We start from the raw sequence: 17017 nt of genomic DNA on the forward strand, positions 1-17017 counted from the left end.
ATTTGAGCTGCCCAGTTGTGACCTGAAGGGGGGTGCCGTTGTCTATTATGTCCATCTCTCCTTCCCGCCCTCTACACCCTCCCCACCCAGTGGGTGGTGTTGGTGGGATGGAGTTAAACTGTGATGGTGAGTGAGTTCTTGATGTCTGATTGAGGTCTCACACACACACACAGAGTTCATTCTGATAGAAAGAATCCTTTATTAACACGGGTTTTGTTACAAAGCAACAGACCACTTCCTCAGACATCACTCCCACCCACCTCTCACTGAGGTCCTGAGATCTTCAGAGATGGAGACAGGTTCCCCATCTGCCCACGGCAGGGACAATGGGATTTCTGTCCTGATCCAGCGCAGCAGGAAGAGAGATTTCACCCTCACAGCTCGGAGACAGAGGCCCTTTGGCCCATTGTGTGTGTTGCTGGTGATCGAACCTCCACCAATTTGAACCTGACTTTCCCAGTGCTAGGCCCACAGCGTCGACTTGATGTTGAAAGTCTTCTTCAACGTGACAAGGGCTTTGTGAGCCTCCCACCCCATCCCGAGCAGTGAGTTCCAGACTCCATCCACATCCCCCCCTCCCCCACTGCCCACCTCCACCCTCAGGGAGTGGGAATTCCTCATGTCCTCCTCCCCTATCCCCACCCCGTGTCCACAACTCCTCTTAAACCATTAGAAATTATAATGAAAACCATGTAAAAAAATAGTCTTTTTTTAATCCCCACTTGATCCGTCCAGTCCTCCGCCCACCATCCCAACCCCAACCCCACCCCCATCCACCCCACGCCCCCCCCTCCCCTACCCAGCCCTGAACAGCCACTCGCTCCATAAGGATAGGAGCTGAAGGAGGCCATTCAGCCCATTTAGTCTGCTCTGCCATTCCATCATGGCCAACTTGTTTCTCGACTCCACTCTCCAGCCCTCCCTCCCCATTACCCTCATTCTCCCTGACTCATAGAACATGGAACATCTCAGCGCAGTACAGGCCCTTCAGCCCCTCGATGTTGCGCTGACCTGTGGATCCAATCTGAAGCCCATTCTTGTCCTCATGCCTATCCAATGACCAATTAAATGCCCTTAAAGTTGGGGAGTCATGCGGTGCGTTCCAACCCCTCCATTTGCACCTGTGTCCCCTCTTTGGGAGATTGGTCACCACCCCACCCCCAGATTGCTCCCCCCTTCCCAAAATGAGACCCCAAGTCACAGTGCCCACGCCCACCCCCATCCCTTTGCCCCCCCCCCCCCATGCCCCTGTACCCAGGAAGCTCTGCCCCTTCACAGGGCAGTGATATCGTGGTTGGTGTCTGACCACTGGGCTGTGCCAGAGAAAGAGTGGATGTCACTGAGGAGCTCATCCCCACTGGGGGAGTGATGGCCAGGTGAGTCACCCTCACTCGGCTGACTGCCTGACCCCTCCTCCTGCCCCTTCTCCTCGCTCTCCTCCTCCTGGACTGCCCTCTCCCTCAGGTCTAGCCCCCCGAGGCTGGAGTAGTCATCGCTGTCGGAGTGATCAGCGTCCTCCTGGTCGCCCTCTCCCTCTGGCTGTGCCTCACTGCTGCCTGTTCCCTGGACCACTTCACCTTCCACTCCCTCCTCCCCCCCTCCCTCCTCCTCCGACTCTGCCACCTCATCACCCTCATCATTGCCCAGTAACAGGGAGGACCTCCAGGGGAGCATTCGGCAGACCGCACTCAGGAATACCTGCCTCATTGCTCTGGGCTGTCCATCCTCTGTCCCCTCTCCCTCCTCAGCATTGACGTACCGCTCCCTGGCCAGGTGACAGGGATAGTAGGAGCCTTGACTCCCAAATTCCTGCAGCTTCCTGCAGGCACTGACCAGGAGAATGAGGAGAGTGATGAAAATCAGACACAGGATCAAGATTATCCACATCCGACTGGGAGGGTCAGTCAATTCGACTGAGATCTGCTGTTTACTCTTCATCCTCAGAGTCTTTATGGAGGTCATCTTCCGGGTGGTTCTGGAGATCATCTTCCGGGTCATCCTCTGGATTGTTGTGGTAGTCGTGTTTGTAGATCTCTGCCTGGTGGTCAATACTGGGGTCATGACCTCCGATGTCTCTCCCTCCGCAGTCGTGACCTCTGGAGTCCCTCCCTTTTGGGTCATGACCCCCGTTGCTGTTGCCCTGGTGACCAGGGGCTCAGTGTTATTGACCATTTCCACCGTGGCAGAGGTTGCGACCTCTGGAGGCTGTCCAGGGGTCGGTTTGATGACAGAGACGAGGGCTGAGACCTGCATTGGGGTGACATAGGGTCCTGAGGCCAAGAGGTGGGGAGTCAGGGTCAGCAGCAGGAGGAGGGTAGGGGGAAACCACATGGTGACCATTTCCCCACCAGGACCTGACCAGGGAGAGGGTGGAGACACAGAGAGAGAGAGAGAGAGAGAGAGAGAAAGGGTTAGGCTCAAAAATCCATCCCCAAAAACACCACTCAATTATCCCCATTCCCCAAATCACCCTCAATTACCCCATTCACCAAATCACCCTCAATTACCCCATTCACCAAATCACCCTCAATTATCCCCATTCACCAAATCACCACTCAATTATCCCCATTCCCCAAATCACCCTCAATTACCCCATTCACCAAATCACCCTCAATTATCCCCATTCCCCAAATCACCCTCAATTACCCCATTCACCAAATCACCCTCAATTATCCCCATTCCTCAAATCACACTCAATTACCCCATTCCCTAAATCACCCTCAATTACCTCCATTCCCCAAATCACCCTCAATTACCCCATTCACCAAATCACCCTCAATTATCCCCATTCCTCAAATCACCCTCAATTACCCCATTCACCAAATCACCCTCAATTATCCCCATTCCTCAAATCACACTCAATTACCCCATTCACCAAATCACACTGAATTATCCCCATTCACCAAATCACCCTCAATTACCCCATTCACCAAATCACCCTCAATTATCCCCATTCACCAAATCACCACTCAATTATCCCCATTCCCCAAATCACCCTCAATTACCCCATTCACCAAATCACCCTCAATTATCCCCATTCCTCAAATCACACTCAATTACCCCATTCCCTAAATCACCCTCAATTACCTCCATTCCCCAAATCACCCTCAATTACCCCATTCACCAAATCACCCTCAATTACCCCATTCACCAAATCACCCTCAATTACCCCCATTCCCCAAATCACCCTCAATTATCCCCATTCCCCAAATTACACTCAATTACCCCCATTCCTCAAATTACACTCAATTACCCCATTCCCCAAATCACACTCAATTATCCCCATTCCCCAAATCACCCTCAATTATCCCCATTCCCCAAATCACCCTCAATTACCCCATTCACCAAATCACCCTCAATTATCCCCATTCCTCAAATCACACTCAATTACCCCATTCCCTAAATCACCCTCAATTACCTCCATTCCCCAAATCACCCTCAATTACCCCATTCACCAAATCACCCTCAATTACCCCATTCACCAAATCACCCTCAATTACCCCCATTCCCCAAATCACCCTCAATTACCCCCATTCCCCAAATCACCCTCAATTATCCCCATTCCCCAAATTACACTCAATTACCCCCATTCCTCAAATTACACTCAATTACCCCATTCCCCAAATCACACTCAATTATCCCCATTCCCCAAATCACCCTCAATTATCCCCATTCCTCAAATCACCCTCAATTATCCCCATTCCCCAAATCACCCTCAATTACCCCATTCCTCAAATCACCCTCAATTACCCCATTCCTCAAATCACCCTCAATTATCCCCATTCCTCAAATCACACTCACTTACCCCATTCCCCAAATCAACCTCAATTACCCCATTCCCAAATCACCCACAATTACCCCATTCTACAAATCACACTCAAATACCCCATTCCTCAAATCACCCTCAATTACCCCATTCCTCAAATCACCCTCAATTAGCCCCATTCCTCAAATCACACTCAATTACCCCATTCCCTAAATCACCCTCAATTACCCCCATTCCCCAAATCACCCTCAATTACCCCATTACCAAATCACAGTCAATTACCCCTTTCCCCAAGTTGCACTCAATTACCCCATTACTCAAATTACACTCCATTACCCTCTTTCCCCAAATGACATTCAATTACCCCCATTTCACAAATCACACTCAATTATCCCCATTCCCCAAATCACACCCAATTACCCCCATTCCCCAAATCACACTCAGATACCCCATTCCCCAAATGACACCCAATTACCCCATTCCCCAAATCACCCTCAATTACTCCATTCCCCAAATCACACCCAATTACCCCACTCCCCAAATCATCCTCAATTACCCCCGTTCCCCAAACACCCTCAATTACCCCAATCCCCAAATAACAATCAATTCCCCCATTCCACAAAATACCCTCAATTATCCCCATTCCCAAATCACCCACAATTACTCCATTCCCCAAATCACACCCAATTACCCCACTCCCCAAATCATCCTCAATTACCCCCGTTCCCCAAACACCCTCAATTACCCCAATCCCCAAATCACCCTCAATTACTCCATTCTACAAATCACACTCAATTACTCCCATTCCCCAAATCACCCTCAATTACCCCCATTCCTCAAATCACCCTCAATTACCCACATTCCTCAAATTACACTTAATTACCCCCATTCACCAAATCACATTCATTTTCCCCATTCCCCAAATCACACTCATTTTCCCCATTCCCCAAATTGCCCTCAATTACCCCATACCCCAAATCACCCTCAATTACCCCATTCCCCAAATCACCCTCAATTAACCCCATTCCCCAAAACACCCACAATTACTGCATTCTCCAAATCATCCTGAACTACCCCCATTCCTCAAATTACACTCAATTATCCCCATTTCCCATATTACACTCAATTAATTACCCCAAATCCCCAGATCACCCTCAATTACCCCATTCCCCAAATCACCCTCAATAACTCCATTCCCCAAATCACACCCAATTACCCCACTCCCCAAATCATCCTCAATTACCCCCGTTCCCCAAACACCCTCAATTACCCCAATCCCCAAATAACAATCAATTCCCCCATTCCACAAAATACCCTCAATTATCCCCATTCCCAAATCACCCACAATTACTCCATTCCCCAAATCACACCCAATTACCCCACTCCCCAAATCATCCTCAATTACCCCCGTTCCCCAAACACCCTCAATTACCCCAATCCCCAAATCACCCTCAATTACTCCATTCTACAAATCACACTCAATTACTCCCATTCCCCAAATCACCCTCAATTACCCCCATTCCTCAAATCACCCTCAATTACCCACATTCCTCAAATTACACTTAATTACCCCCATTCACCAAATCACATTCATTTTCCCCATTCCCCAAATCACACTCATTTTCCCCATTCCCCAAATTGCCCTCAATTACCCCATACCCCAAATCACCCTCAATTACCCCATTCCCCAAATCACCCTCAATTAACCCCATTCCCCAAAACACCCACAATTACTGCATTCTCCAAATCATCCTGAACTACCCCCATTCCTCAAATTACACTCAATTATCCCCATTTCCCATATTACACTCAATTAATTACCCCAAATCCCCAGATCACCCTCAATTACCCCATTCCCCAAATCACACTCAATTACCCCATTCCCCAAATCACCCTCAATTCCCCCATTCCCCAAATCACCGTCAATTACCCCCATTCCCCAAATCACACTCAATTACCCCACTCCCCAAATCACCTTCAACTACCCCATTCCCTATATCACATTCAATTACCCCATTCCCCAAATCACACTCAATTATCCCCATTCCCCAAATCACCCTCAATTACCCCACTCCCCAAATCACCCTCAATTACCCCATTCCCCAAATCACCCTCAATTCCCCCATTCCCCAAATCACCGTCAATTACCCCCATTCCCCAAATCACACTCAATTACCCCACTCCCCAAATCACCTTCAACTACCCCATTCCCTATATCACATTCAATTACCCCATTCCCCAAATCACACTCAATTATCCCCATTCCCCAAATCACCCTCAATTACCCCACTCCCCAAATCACCCTCAATTACCCCATTCCCCAAATCACACTCAATTACCCCATTCCCCAAATCACACTCAATTACCCCATTCCCCAAATCACCATCAATTACCCCATTCCCCAAATCACACTCAATTACCCCAATTTCCAAAATCACACTCAATTACCCCCATTCCCCAATCACCCTAAATGACCCCATTCCCCAAATCGCCATCAATTACCCCCACTCCCCAAATCACACTCAATTACCCCCATTCCCCAAGTCACACTCAATTACCCCCATTCCCCAAATCACCCTCAATTACCCCATTTCCCAAATCACCCTCAATTACCCCCACTCCCCAAATCACACTCAATTACCCCCATTACCCAAGTCACACTCAATTACCCCCATTCCCCAAATCACACTCAATTACCCCATTCCTCAAATCACAGTCAATTACCCCATTCCCCAAATCACCCTCAATTACCCTCACTCCCCAAATCACACTCAATTACCCCCATTCCCCAAGTCACACTCAATTACCCTCATTCCCCAAATCACCCTCAATTACCCCATTCCTCATATCACAGTCAATTACCCCTTTCCACAAATCACACTCAATTACCCCATTCCCCAAATTAACCCTCAATTACCCCATTCCCAAAATTAACCCTCAATTACCCCTTTCCACAAATCACACTCAATTACCCCATTCCCCAAATTAACCCTCAATTACCCCATTCCCAAAATTAACCCTCAATTACACCATTCCCCAAATCACACTCAATTACCCCCATTCCCCAAATCACTCTCAATTACCCCTTTCCACAAATCAACCTCAATTACCCCCATTCCCCAAATCACCCTCAATTACCCTCATTTCCCAAATCTCCCTCAATTACCCTCATTCCCCAAATCACCCTCAATTACCCCATTCCTCATATCACAGTCAATTACCCCTTTCCACAAATCACACTCAATTACCCCATTCCCCAAATTAACCCTCAATTACCCCATTCCCAAAATTAACCCTCAATTACACCATTCCCCAAATCACACTCAATTACCCCCATTCCCCAAATCACTCTCAATTACCCCTTTCCACAAATCAACCTCAATTACCCCCATTCCCCAAATCACCCTCAATTACCCTCATTTCCCAAATCTCCCTCAATTACCCCATTCCCATTCATCCTCAATTACCCCCAATAGCCAAATCACCCTCACTTACCCCATTCCCCACATCCCACTCAATTACCCCCATTCCACAAATCACCCTCAATTACCCCATTCCTCAAATCACTCTCAATTACCCACATTCCCAAAATCATCCTCAATTATCCCCATTCCCCAAGTCACCCTCAATTACCCCCATTCCCCAAATCACACTTAATTATCCCCATTCCCCAAATCACCCACAATTACCCCCATTCCCCAAATCACACTCAATTATCCCCATTCCCCAAGTCACCCTCAATTACCCCATTCCCCAAATCACACTCAATTATCCCCTTTCCCCAAATCACCCACAATTACCCCTTTCCCCAAATCACCCTCAATTACCCTATTCCCGAATCACCCTCAATTACCCACATTCCCAAAATCATCCTCAATTATCCCCATTCCCCAAGTCACCCTCAATTACCCCATTCCCCAAATCACACTCAATTATCCCCTTTCCCCAAATCACCCACAATTACCCCATTCCCCAAATCATCCACAATTACCCCATTCCTTAAGTCACCCTCAATTACCCCCATTCCCCAAATCACCCACAATTACCCCCATTCCCCAAATCACACTCAATTGCCTCATTTCCCAAATCACTCTCAATTACCCTTTTTCCCCAAATCACACTCAATTACCCCCAATCGCCAAATCACCCTCAATTACCCCATTCCCCAAATCACTCTATTACCCCATTCCCCAAATCACACTGAATTACCCCCATTCCTCAAATCACACTCAATTACCCCATTCCCCAAATCACGCTCAATTATCCCCTTTCCCCAAATCACCCTCAATTACCCCTTTCCCCAAATCACCCTCAATTACCCTATTCCCAAATCACCCTCAATTACCCCCATTCCCCAAATCACCCTCAATTACCCCATTCCCAAATCACAGTCAATTACCCCTTTCCCCAAGTCGCACTCAATTAACCCATTACTCAAATTACACTCCATTACCCTCTTTCCCCAAATGACATTCAATTACCCCCATTTCACAAATCACACTCAATTATCCCCATTCCCCAAATCACACTCAATTACCCCATTCCCCAAATCACCCTCAATTACCCCATTCCCCAAATCACACTCAATTATCACCATTCCCCAAATCACACTCAATTACCCCATTCCGCAAATCACCCTCAATTACCCCCATTCCCCAAATCACACTCAAATACCCCATTCCCCAAATCACACCCAATTACCCCCATTCCCCAAATCACCCTCAATTACCCCCATTCCACAAATCACCCTCAATTACTCCATTCCCGAAATGACATTCAATTACCCCATTCCTCAAATCATCCTCAATTACCCCCATTCCCCAATCACCCTCAATTACCCCATTCCCCAAGTCGCACTCAATTAGCCCAATCCCCAAATCACAATCAATTCTCCCATTCCACAAATCACCCTCAATTATCCCCATTCCCAAATCACCCACAATTACCCCATTCTACAAATCACACTCAATTACCCCATTCCCCAAATCACCCTCAATTACCCCCATTCCTCAAATTACACTCAATTACCCCCATTCACCAAATCACACTCATTTTCCCCATTCCCCAAATTGCCCTCAATTACCCCATACCCCAAATAACACTCAATTACCCCAATCCCCAATTCACACTCAATCACCCCATTCCTTAAATTACACTCAATTACCCTTTCCCCAAATGACCCTCAATTACCCCATTCTCCAAATTATCCTGAATTACCCCATTCCCCAAATGAACCTCAATTACCCCATTCCCCAAAACACCCACAATTACTGCATTCTCCAAATCATCCTGAATTACCCCCATTCCTCAAATCACACTCAATTACCCACATTCCTCGAATTACACTCAATTACCCCCATTCCTCAAATTACACTCAATTATCCCCATTCCCCAAATCACCCCAATTACCCCCCATTCCCCAAATCAACCTCAATTACCGCATTCCCCAAATCACCCTCAATTACCCCCACTCCCCAAATCACATTCAATTACCCTCATTCCCCAAGTCACACTCAATTACCCCATTCCTCAAATCACAGTCAATTATCCCCATTCCCCAAATTAACCCTCAATTACCCCATTCCCCGAATCACACTCAATTACACCATTCCCCAAATCCCACTCAATTACCCCCATTCCCCAAATCACTCTCAATTACCCCTTTCCACAAATCAACCTCAATTAGCCCCATTCCCCAAATCACCCTCAATTACCCTCATTTCCCAAATCTCCCTCAATTACCCCATTCCCATTCACCATCAATTACCCCCAATAGCCAAATCACCCTCACTTACACCATTCCCCACATCCCACTCAATTACCCCCATTCCACAAATCACCCTCAATTACCCCATTCCTCAAATCACTCTCAATTACCCACATTCCCAAAATCATCCTCAATTATCCCCATTCCCCAAGTCACCCTCAATTATCCCCATTCCCCAAATCACCCACAATTACCCCATTCCCCAAATCACCCACAATTACCCCATTCCTTAAGTCACCCTCAATTACCCCCATTCCCCAAATCACCCACAATTACCCCCATTCCCCAAATCACCCTCAATTACTCCATTCCCGAATTGACATTCAATTACCCCATTCCCCAAATCATCCTCAATTACCCCCATTCCCCAAGTCGCACTCAATTACCCCATTCCCCAAATCACAATCAATTCTCCCATTCCACAAATCACCCTCAATTATCCCCATTCCCAAATCACCCACAATTACCCCATTCTACAAATCACACTCAATTACCCCCATTCCCCAAATCACCCTCAATTACCCCATTCCTAAAATCACCCTCAATTACCCCATTCCTCAAATCACCCTCAATTACCCCATTCCTCAAATCACCATCAATTACCCCCATTCCTCAAATTACACTCAATTACCCCCATTCACCAAATCACCCTCAATTACCCCCATTCACCAAATCACACTCATTTTCCCCATTCCCCAAATTGCCCTCAATTACCCCCATTCCCCAAATCACACTGAATTACCCCCATTCCCCAAATCACACTCAATTGCCCCATTCCCCAAATCACCCTCAATTACCCCATTCCCCAAATCATCCTCAATTATCCCCTTTCCCCAAATCACCCAATTACCCCTTTCCCAAATCACCCTCAATTACCCCATTCCCAAATCACCCTCAATTACCCCCATTTCACAAATCACACTCAATTATCACCATTCCCCAGATCACACTCAATTATCCCCATTCCCCAAATCACCCTCAATTACCCCCATTCCCCAAATCACACTCAATTACCCCCATTCCCCAAATCACACTCAATTGCCCCATTCCGCAAATCACCGTCAATTACCCCCATTCCCCAAATCACACTCAAATACCCCATTCCCCAAATCACCCTCAATTACTCCATTCCCGAATTGACATTCAATTACCCCATTCCCCAAATCATCCTCAATTACCCCCATTCCCCAAGTCGCACTCAATTACCCCATTCCCCAAATCACAATCAATTCTCCCATTCCACAAATCACCCTCAATTATCCCCATTCCCAAATCACCCACAATTACCCCATTCTACAAATCACACTCAATTACCCCCATTCCCCAAATCACCCTCAATTACCCCATTCCTAAAATCACCCTCAATTACCCCATTCCTCAAATCACCCTCAATTACCCCATTCCTCAAATCACCATCAATTACCCCCATTCCTCAAATTACACTCAATTACCCCCATTCACCAAATCACCCTCAATTACCCCCATTCACCAAATCACACTCATTTTCCCCATTCCCCAAATTGCCCTCAATTACCCCCATTCCCCAAATCACACTCAATTACCCCCATTCCCCAAATCACACTCAATTACCCCATTCCGCAAATCACCGTCAATTACCCCCATTCCCCAAATCACACTCAAATACCACATTCCCCAAATCACCCTCAATTACTCCATTCCCGAATTGACATTCAATTACCCCATTCCCCAAATCATCCTCAATTACCCCCATTCCCCAATCACCCTCAATTACCCCATTCCCCAAGTCGCACTCAATTACCCCATTCCCCAAATCACACTCATTTTCCCCATTCCCCAAATTGCCCTCAATTACCCCCATTCCTCAAATCACCATCAATTACCCCATTCCTCAAATTACACTCAATTACCCCCATTCACCAAATCACCCTCAATTACCCCCATTCACCAAATCACACTCATTTTCCCCATTCCCCAAATTGCCCTCAATTACCCCATACCCCAAATCACACTCAATTACCCCAATCCCCAATTCACACTCAATCACCCCATTCCTTAAATTACACTCAATTACCCTTTCCCCAAATGACCCTCAATTACCCCATTCTCCAAATTATCCTGAATTACCCCATTCCCCAAATGACCCTCAATTACCCCATTCTCCAAATTATCCTGAATTACCCCATTCCCCAAATCACCCTCAATTACCCCATTCCCCAAATCACCCTCAATTAACCCCATTCCCCAAAACACCCACAATTACTGCATTCTCCAAATCATCCTGAATTACCCCCATTCCTCAAATCACACTCAATTACCCCCATTCCTCAAATTACACTCAATTATCCCCATTCCCCAAATCACCCTCAATTACCCCATTCCCCAAATCACCCTCAATTACCCCATTCCCCAAATCGCCCTCAATTACCCCATTCCCCAAGTCGCCCTCAATTACCCCATTCCCCAAGTCACACTCAATTACCCCATTCCTCAAATCACAGTCAATTACCCCTTTCCACAAATCATCGTCAATTATCCCCATTCCCCAAATTAACCCTCAATTACCCCATTCCCCGAATCACACTCAATTACACCATTCCCCAAATCTCACTCAATTACCCCCATTCCCCAAATCACCCTCAATTACCCTCATTTCCCAAATCTCCCTCAATTATCCCATTCCCCAATCGCCCTCAATTACCCCCAATAGCCAAATCACCCTCACTTACCCCATTCCCCACATCCCACTCAATTACCCCCATTCCACAAATCACCCTCAATTACCCCATTCCTCAAATCACTCTCAATTACTCACATTCCCAAAATCATCCTCAATTATCCCCATTCCCCAAATCACACTCAATTATCCCCATTCCCCAAATCACACTCAATTACCTCATTTCCCAAATCACTCTCAATTACCCCATTCCCCAAATCATCCTCAATTACCCCATTACCCAACTCTCCCTCAATTACCCCCATTCCCCGAATCACACTCAATTACCCCATTCCCCAAATCACCCTCAATTACCCCCATTCCCCGAATCACACTCAATTACCCCCATTCCCCAAATCACACTCAATTACACTCGCGACTTCAACTTCCCAAATATTGATTGGAAGCTCTTTAGATCAAGTAGATTGGATGGGGCGGTGTTTGTGCAGTGTGTCCAGGAAGCTTTTCTAACGCAGTATGTAGATTGTCCAACCAGAGGGGAGGCCATATTGGATTTGGTACTCGGTAATGAACCGGGACAAGTGGTGGGCTTGTTAGTGGGTGAACATTTTGGTGATGGTGACTACAATTCTGTGACTTTCACCTTGGTTATGGAGAGAGATAGGTGCATGCAACAGGGTAGGTTTTACAATTGGGGGAAGGGAAATTACGATGCTGTAAGACAGGATTTGAGGAGCATACATTGGGAGCATAGGCTGTCAGGGAAGGATGTGTTGGAAATGTGGAACTTTTTCAAGGAGCAGATACGACGTGTCCTTGATATGTATGTACCAATCAGGCAGGAAAGAAATGGTCGTGTGAGGGAGCCTTGGTTGACGAGGGAGGTTGAATGTCTAGTAAAGAGGAAGAAGGAGGCTCACATAAGGTTGAGGAAACAGGGTTCAGACAGAGCAGTGGAGGGATACAGGATAGCCAGAAGGGACCTGAAGAAAGGGATTAGGAGAGCTAAGAGAGGGCATGAAAAATCCTTGGCGGATAGGATCAAGGATAACCCCAAGGCATTTTATGCGTATGTGAGAAACCTGAGAATGACGAGAACGAGGGTAGGTCCGATCAAGGACAGTAGTGGGAGACTGTGTATTGAGTCGGAAGAGATAGGAGAGGTCTTGAACAAGTACTTCTCTTCAGTATTTACGAACGAGAGGGACCGTATTGTTGAAGAGGAGAGTGTGGAACGGACTGTTAAGCTAGAAGAGATACCTGTTAGGAAGGAAGGTGTGTTGGACATTTTGAACAACTTGAGGATAGACAAGTCCCCCGGGCCTGACGGGATATATCCTAGGATTATGTGGGAAGCAAGAGAGGAAATTGCAGTACCGTTGGCATTGATCTTCTCGTCTTCACTGGCAACGGGGGTGGTACCAGGGGACTGGAGAGTAGCGAATGTTGTGCCCCTGTTCAAAAAAGGGAATAGGGATAACCCCAGGAATTACAGGCCAGTTAGTCTTACTTCTGTGGTAGGCAAAGTAATGGAAAGGGTACTGAGGGATAGGATTTACGAGTATCTGGAAAGACACTGCTTGATTAGGGACAGCCAGCATGGATTTGTGAAGGGTAGGTCTTGCCTTACAAGTCTTATTGAATTCTTCGAGGAGGTGACCAAGCATGTGGATGAGGGTAGAGCAGTGGATGTAGTGTACATGGATTTTAGTAAGGCATTTGATAAGGTTCCCCATGGTAGGCTTATGCGGAAAGTCAAGAGGCATGGGATAGAGGGAAATTTGGCCAATTGGATAGAAAACTGGCTAACCGGTCGAAGGCAGAGAGTGGTGGTAGATGGTAAATATTCAGCCTGGAGCCCAGTTACAAGTGGAGTTCCGCAGGGATCAGTTCTGGGTCCTCTGCTGTTTGTAATTTTTATTAATGACTTAGAGGAGGGAGTCGAAGGGTGGGTCAGTAAATTTGCAGATGATACAAAGATAGGTGGAGTTGTGGACAGTGAGGAGGGCTGTTGTCGGCTGCAGAGGGACTTAGATATGATGCAGAGCTGGGCTGAGGAGTGGCAGATGGAGTTCAACCCTGCCGAGTGTGAGGTTGTCCATTTTGGAAGAACAAATAAGAATGCGGAATACAGGGTTAATGGTAGGGTTCTTAGTCAGGTGGAGGAACAGAGGGATCTTGGGGTCTATGTACATAGATCTTTGAAGGTTGCCACTCAGGAGGATAGAGTTTGTAAGAAGGCCTATGGTGTATTATCGTTCATTAGCAGAGGGATTGAATTCAAGAGTCGTGAAGTGATGTTGCAGCTGTACAGGACTTTGGTTAGGCCACAGTTGGAGTACTGTGTGCAGTTCTGGTCGCCTCACTTTAGGAAAGATGTGGAAGCTTTGGAGAGGGTGCAGAGAAGATTTACCAGGATGTTGCCTGGAATGGAGATTAGGTCGTACGAGGATAGGTTGAGAGTTCTCGGCCTTTTCTTGTTGGAACGGCGAAGGATGAGGGATGACTTGATAGAGGTTTATAAGATGATCAGAGGAATAGATAGAGTAGACAGTCAGAAACTTTTTCCCCGGGTACAACAGAGTGTTACAAGGGGACATAAATTTAAGGTGAAGGGTGGAAGGTATAGGGGAGATGTCAGGGGTGGGTTCTTTACCCAGAGAGTGGTGGGGGCATGGAATGCGCTGCCCGTGGGAGTGGTAGAGTCAGAATCATTGGCGACCTTTAAGCGGCATTTGGATAGGTACATGGATGGGTGCTTAATCTAGGATAGAAGTTCGGCACAACACCGTGGGCCAAAGGGCCTGTTCTGTGCTGTATTGTTCTATGTTCTATGTTCTATGTTCTACCCCCATTCCCCAAATCACACTCAATTACCCCATTCCCCAAATCACACTCAATTACCCCATTCCCCAAATCACTCAATTACCCCATTCCCTAAATCACACTTAATTACCCCATTTCCCAAATCACACTCAATTACCCCATTTCCCAAATCACACTCAATTACCCCATTCCCCAAATCACTCAATTACCCCATTCCCTAAATCACACTTAATTACCCCATTTCCCAAATCACACTCAATTACCCCATTTCCCAAATCACTCAATTACCCCATTTCCCAAATCACACTCAATTACCCTATTTCCCAAATCACCTCAATTACCCCCATTCCCCAAATCACACTCAATTACCCCATTCCTCAAATCAATCTTAAATCCACTCCACTCCCCCAATCACCCTCCAGATGGTAGTACAGGTTAATCAGCCGAGATTGAGAGATTTTGATCCTGTCGGGGAAGTGATGGATATGGTGAAAGAGCGGGACGTGAGGATATCAGATCATCCATGAATGCCACAGTAGGCTTGAGGGGCTGAATGGCCTCCTGCTGTGCCTATTTCTGAATGCGTTATGGTCTGTCAATGCTGGAGTTAATAAGGAATATATGACCCCGACGTGACATAGATTGTGTGAGCTGCGAGTTGATCTTGGAGCTGGACAGGACTTTGGTGAGACCTCAGCTGGAGGACAGTGTACAGTTCTGGGCCCCACATGGTAGGAAGGGTGGGGTGTACTGGAGGGGGAGGGATGTAGAGGCAGCTCCCCCCCCCCCAGGATGGAGCGTTTCAGTGATGGAGAGAGACAGGAGGTTTCCTTTGGGGCAGAGAAGCTTGGGGTGTGGGGGGGTTACCTGATCGAGGTGTGTAGGATTCTGAGGTACATGGATGGGGGGGGAGGTGGGAGAAGAAGGAATTCACCATTTCCCACAGTCAAAGGGTCAGAAAAAAGGGGTGGTCACTTTAAAGTGACAGGCAGGAGGGGATTTGGGGAAAGGGTTTTTACACCTAGAGGGCAATGGGACAGTAGAATTTCATGCTGTGAAGGGGAATTCAGGAGCAAAACCTTACCTTTAAAAATGGATTTGGATGAGCTCCTCAAGTGTCAACATTCAAGGCCATGAGCTCAACGTGGGATGCTGGGCCTGGGGCAAAAACCCTTACCCTAAATCTCAAGCACACTCATATCCTGAACTCCAAAAACCCCTCACCCTACAGTATTAGTACCAGAAAACTGAAGGAGAGCAAATGTTCCCCTGTTCAAGAAGAGGAGTAGAGACAACTCTGGTAGTTATAGACCAGTGAGTCTTACTTCGGTTGTGGGTAAGGTGGATTTATAGAACATAGAAAAATACAGCGCAGTACAGGCCCTTTGGCCCTCGATGTTGCGCCAATCCAAGCCCACCTAACCTACACTAGCCCACTATCCTCCAAATCATCTAGAGAGGAATAAGTTGTTTAGGGATAGTCAACATGGTTTTGTGAAGGTTTGTGCCTCACAAACCTTATTGAGTTCTTTGAGAAGGTAACCAAACAGGTGGGTGAGGGTAAAGTGGATGATGTGGTGTACAGTGGGATTGATTTTCGGAGCCACGAGGTCATGTTGCAGCTGTTCAAAACTCTGGTGCAGCTGCACTTGGAAAATTGCATGTAGTTCTGGTCATCAAATTACAGGAGGGATGTGAAAGCTTTGGAAAGGGTGAAGAGGAGATTTACCAGGATGTTGCCTGGTATGGAGGGAAGGTCTTATGAGGAAAGGCTGAGGGACTAGAGGCTACAATCGTTAGACAGAAGAAGGTTGAGAGGTGATTTAATCGAGATGTATAAGATAATCCAGCGGTTAGATCGGGTGGACAGGGAGAGCCCTTTCCCTCGGATGGTGATGGCTAGTACGAGGGGGCATAGCTTTAAATAGAGATATTAGAGAGATGCCAGAGGTAATTTCCTTACTCAGGGGAGTAGTAGGGGTGTGGAATGCCCTGCCTGCAA

The 17017-nt window shown here is 47.0% G+C and overlaps 1 protein-coding gene across 1 annotated transcript in view; it reads right to left on the minus strand.

Moving 5' to 3' along the window:
- Positions 1-1245: 1245 nt before the first annotated feature.
- Positions 1246-17017, minus strand: part of LOC140468441 (uncharacterized) — a 74392-nt gene continuing 58620 nt past the window's right edge. Inside the window, exon 2 of the mRNA XM_072564535.1 lies at positions 1246-2354. Coding sequence (XP_072420636.1) covers positions 1273-2340 — 1068 coding nt within the window. The 5' untranslated portion in view covers positions 2341-2354 and the 3' untranslated portion in view covers positions 1246-1272. The remainder of the gene's footprint in view (positions 2355-17017) is intronic.

The sequence above is a fragment of the Chiloscyllium punctatum genome, chromosome 47 (assembly GCF_047496795.1).
Source record: "Chiloscyllium punctatum isolate Juve2018m chromosome 47, sChiPun1.3, whole genome shotgun sequence".
NCBI lineage: Eukaryota > Metazoa > Chordata > Chondrichthyes > Orectolobiformes > Hemiscylliidae > Chiloscyllium > Chiloscyllium punctatum.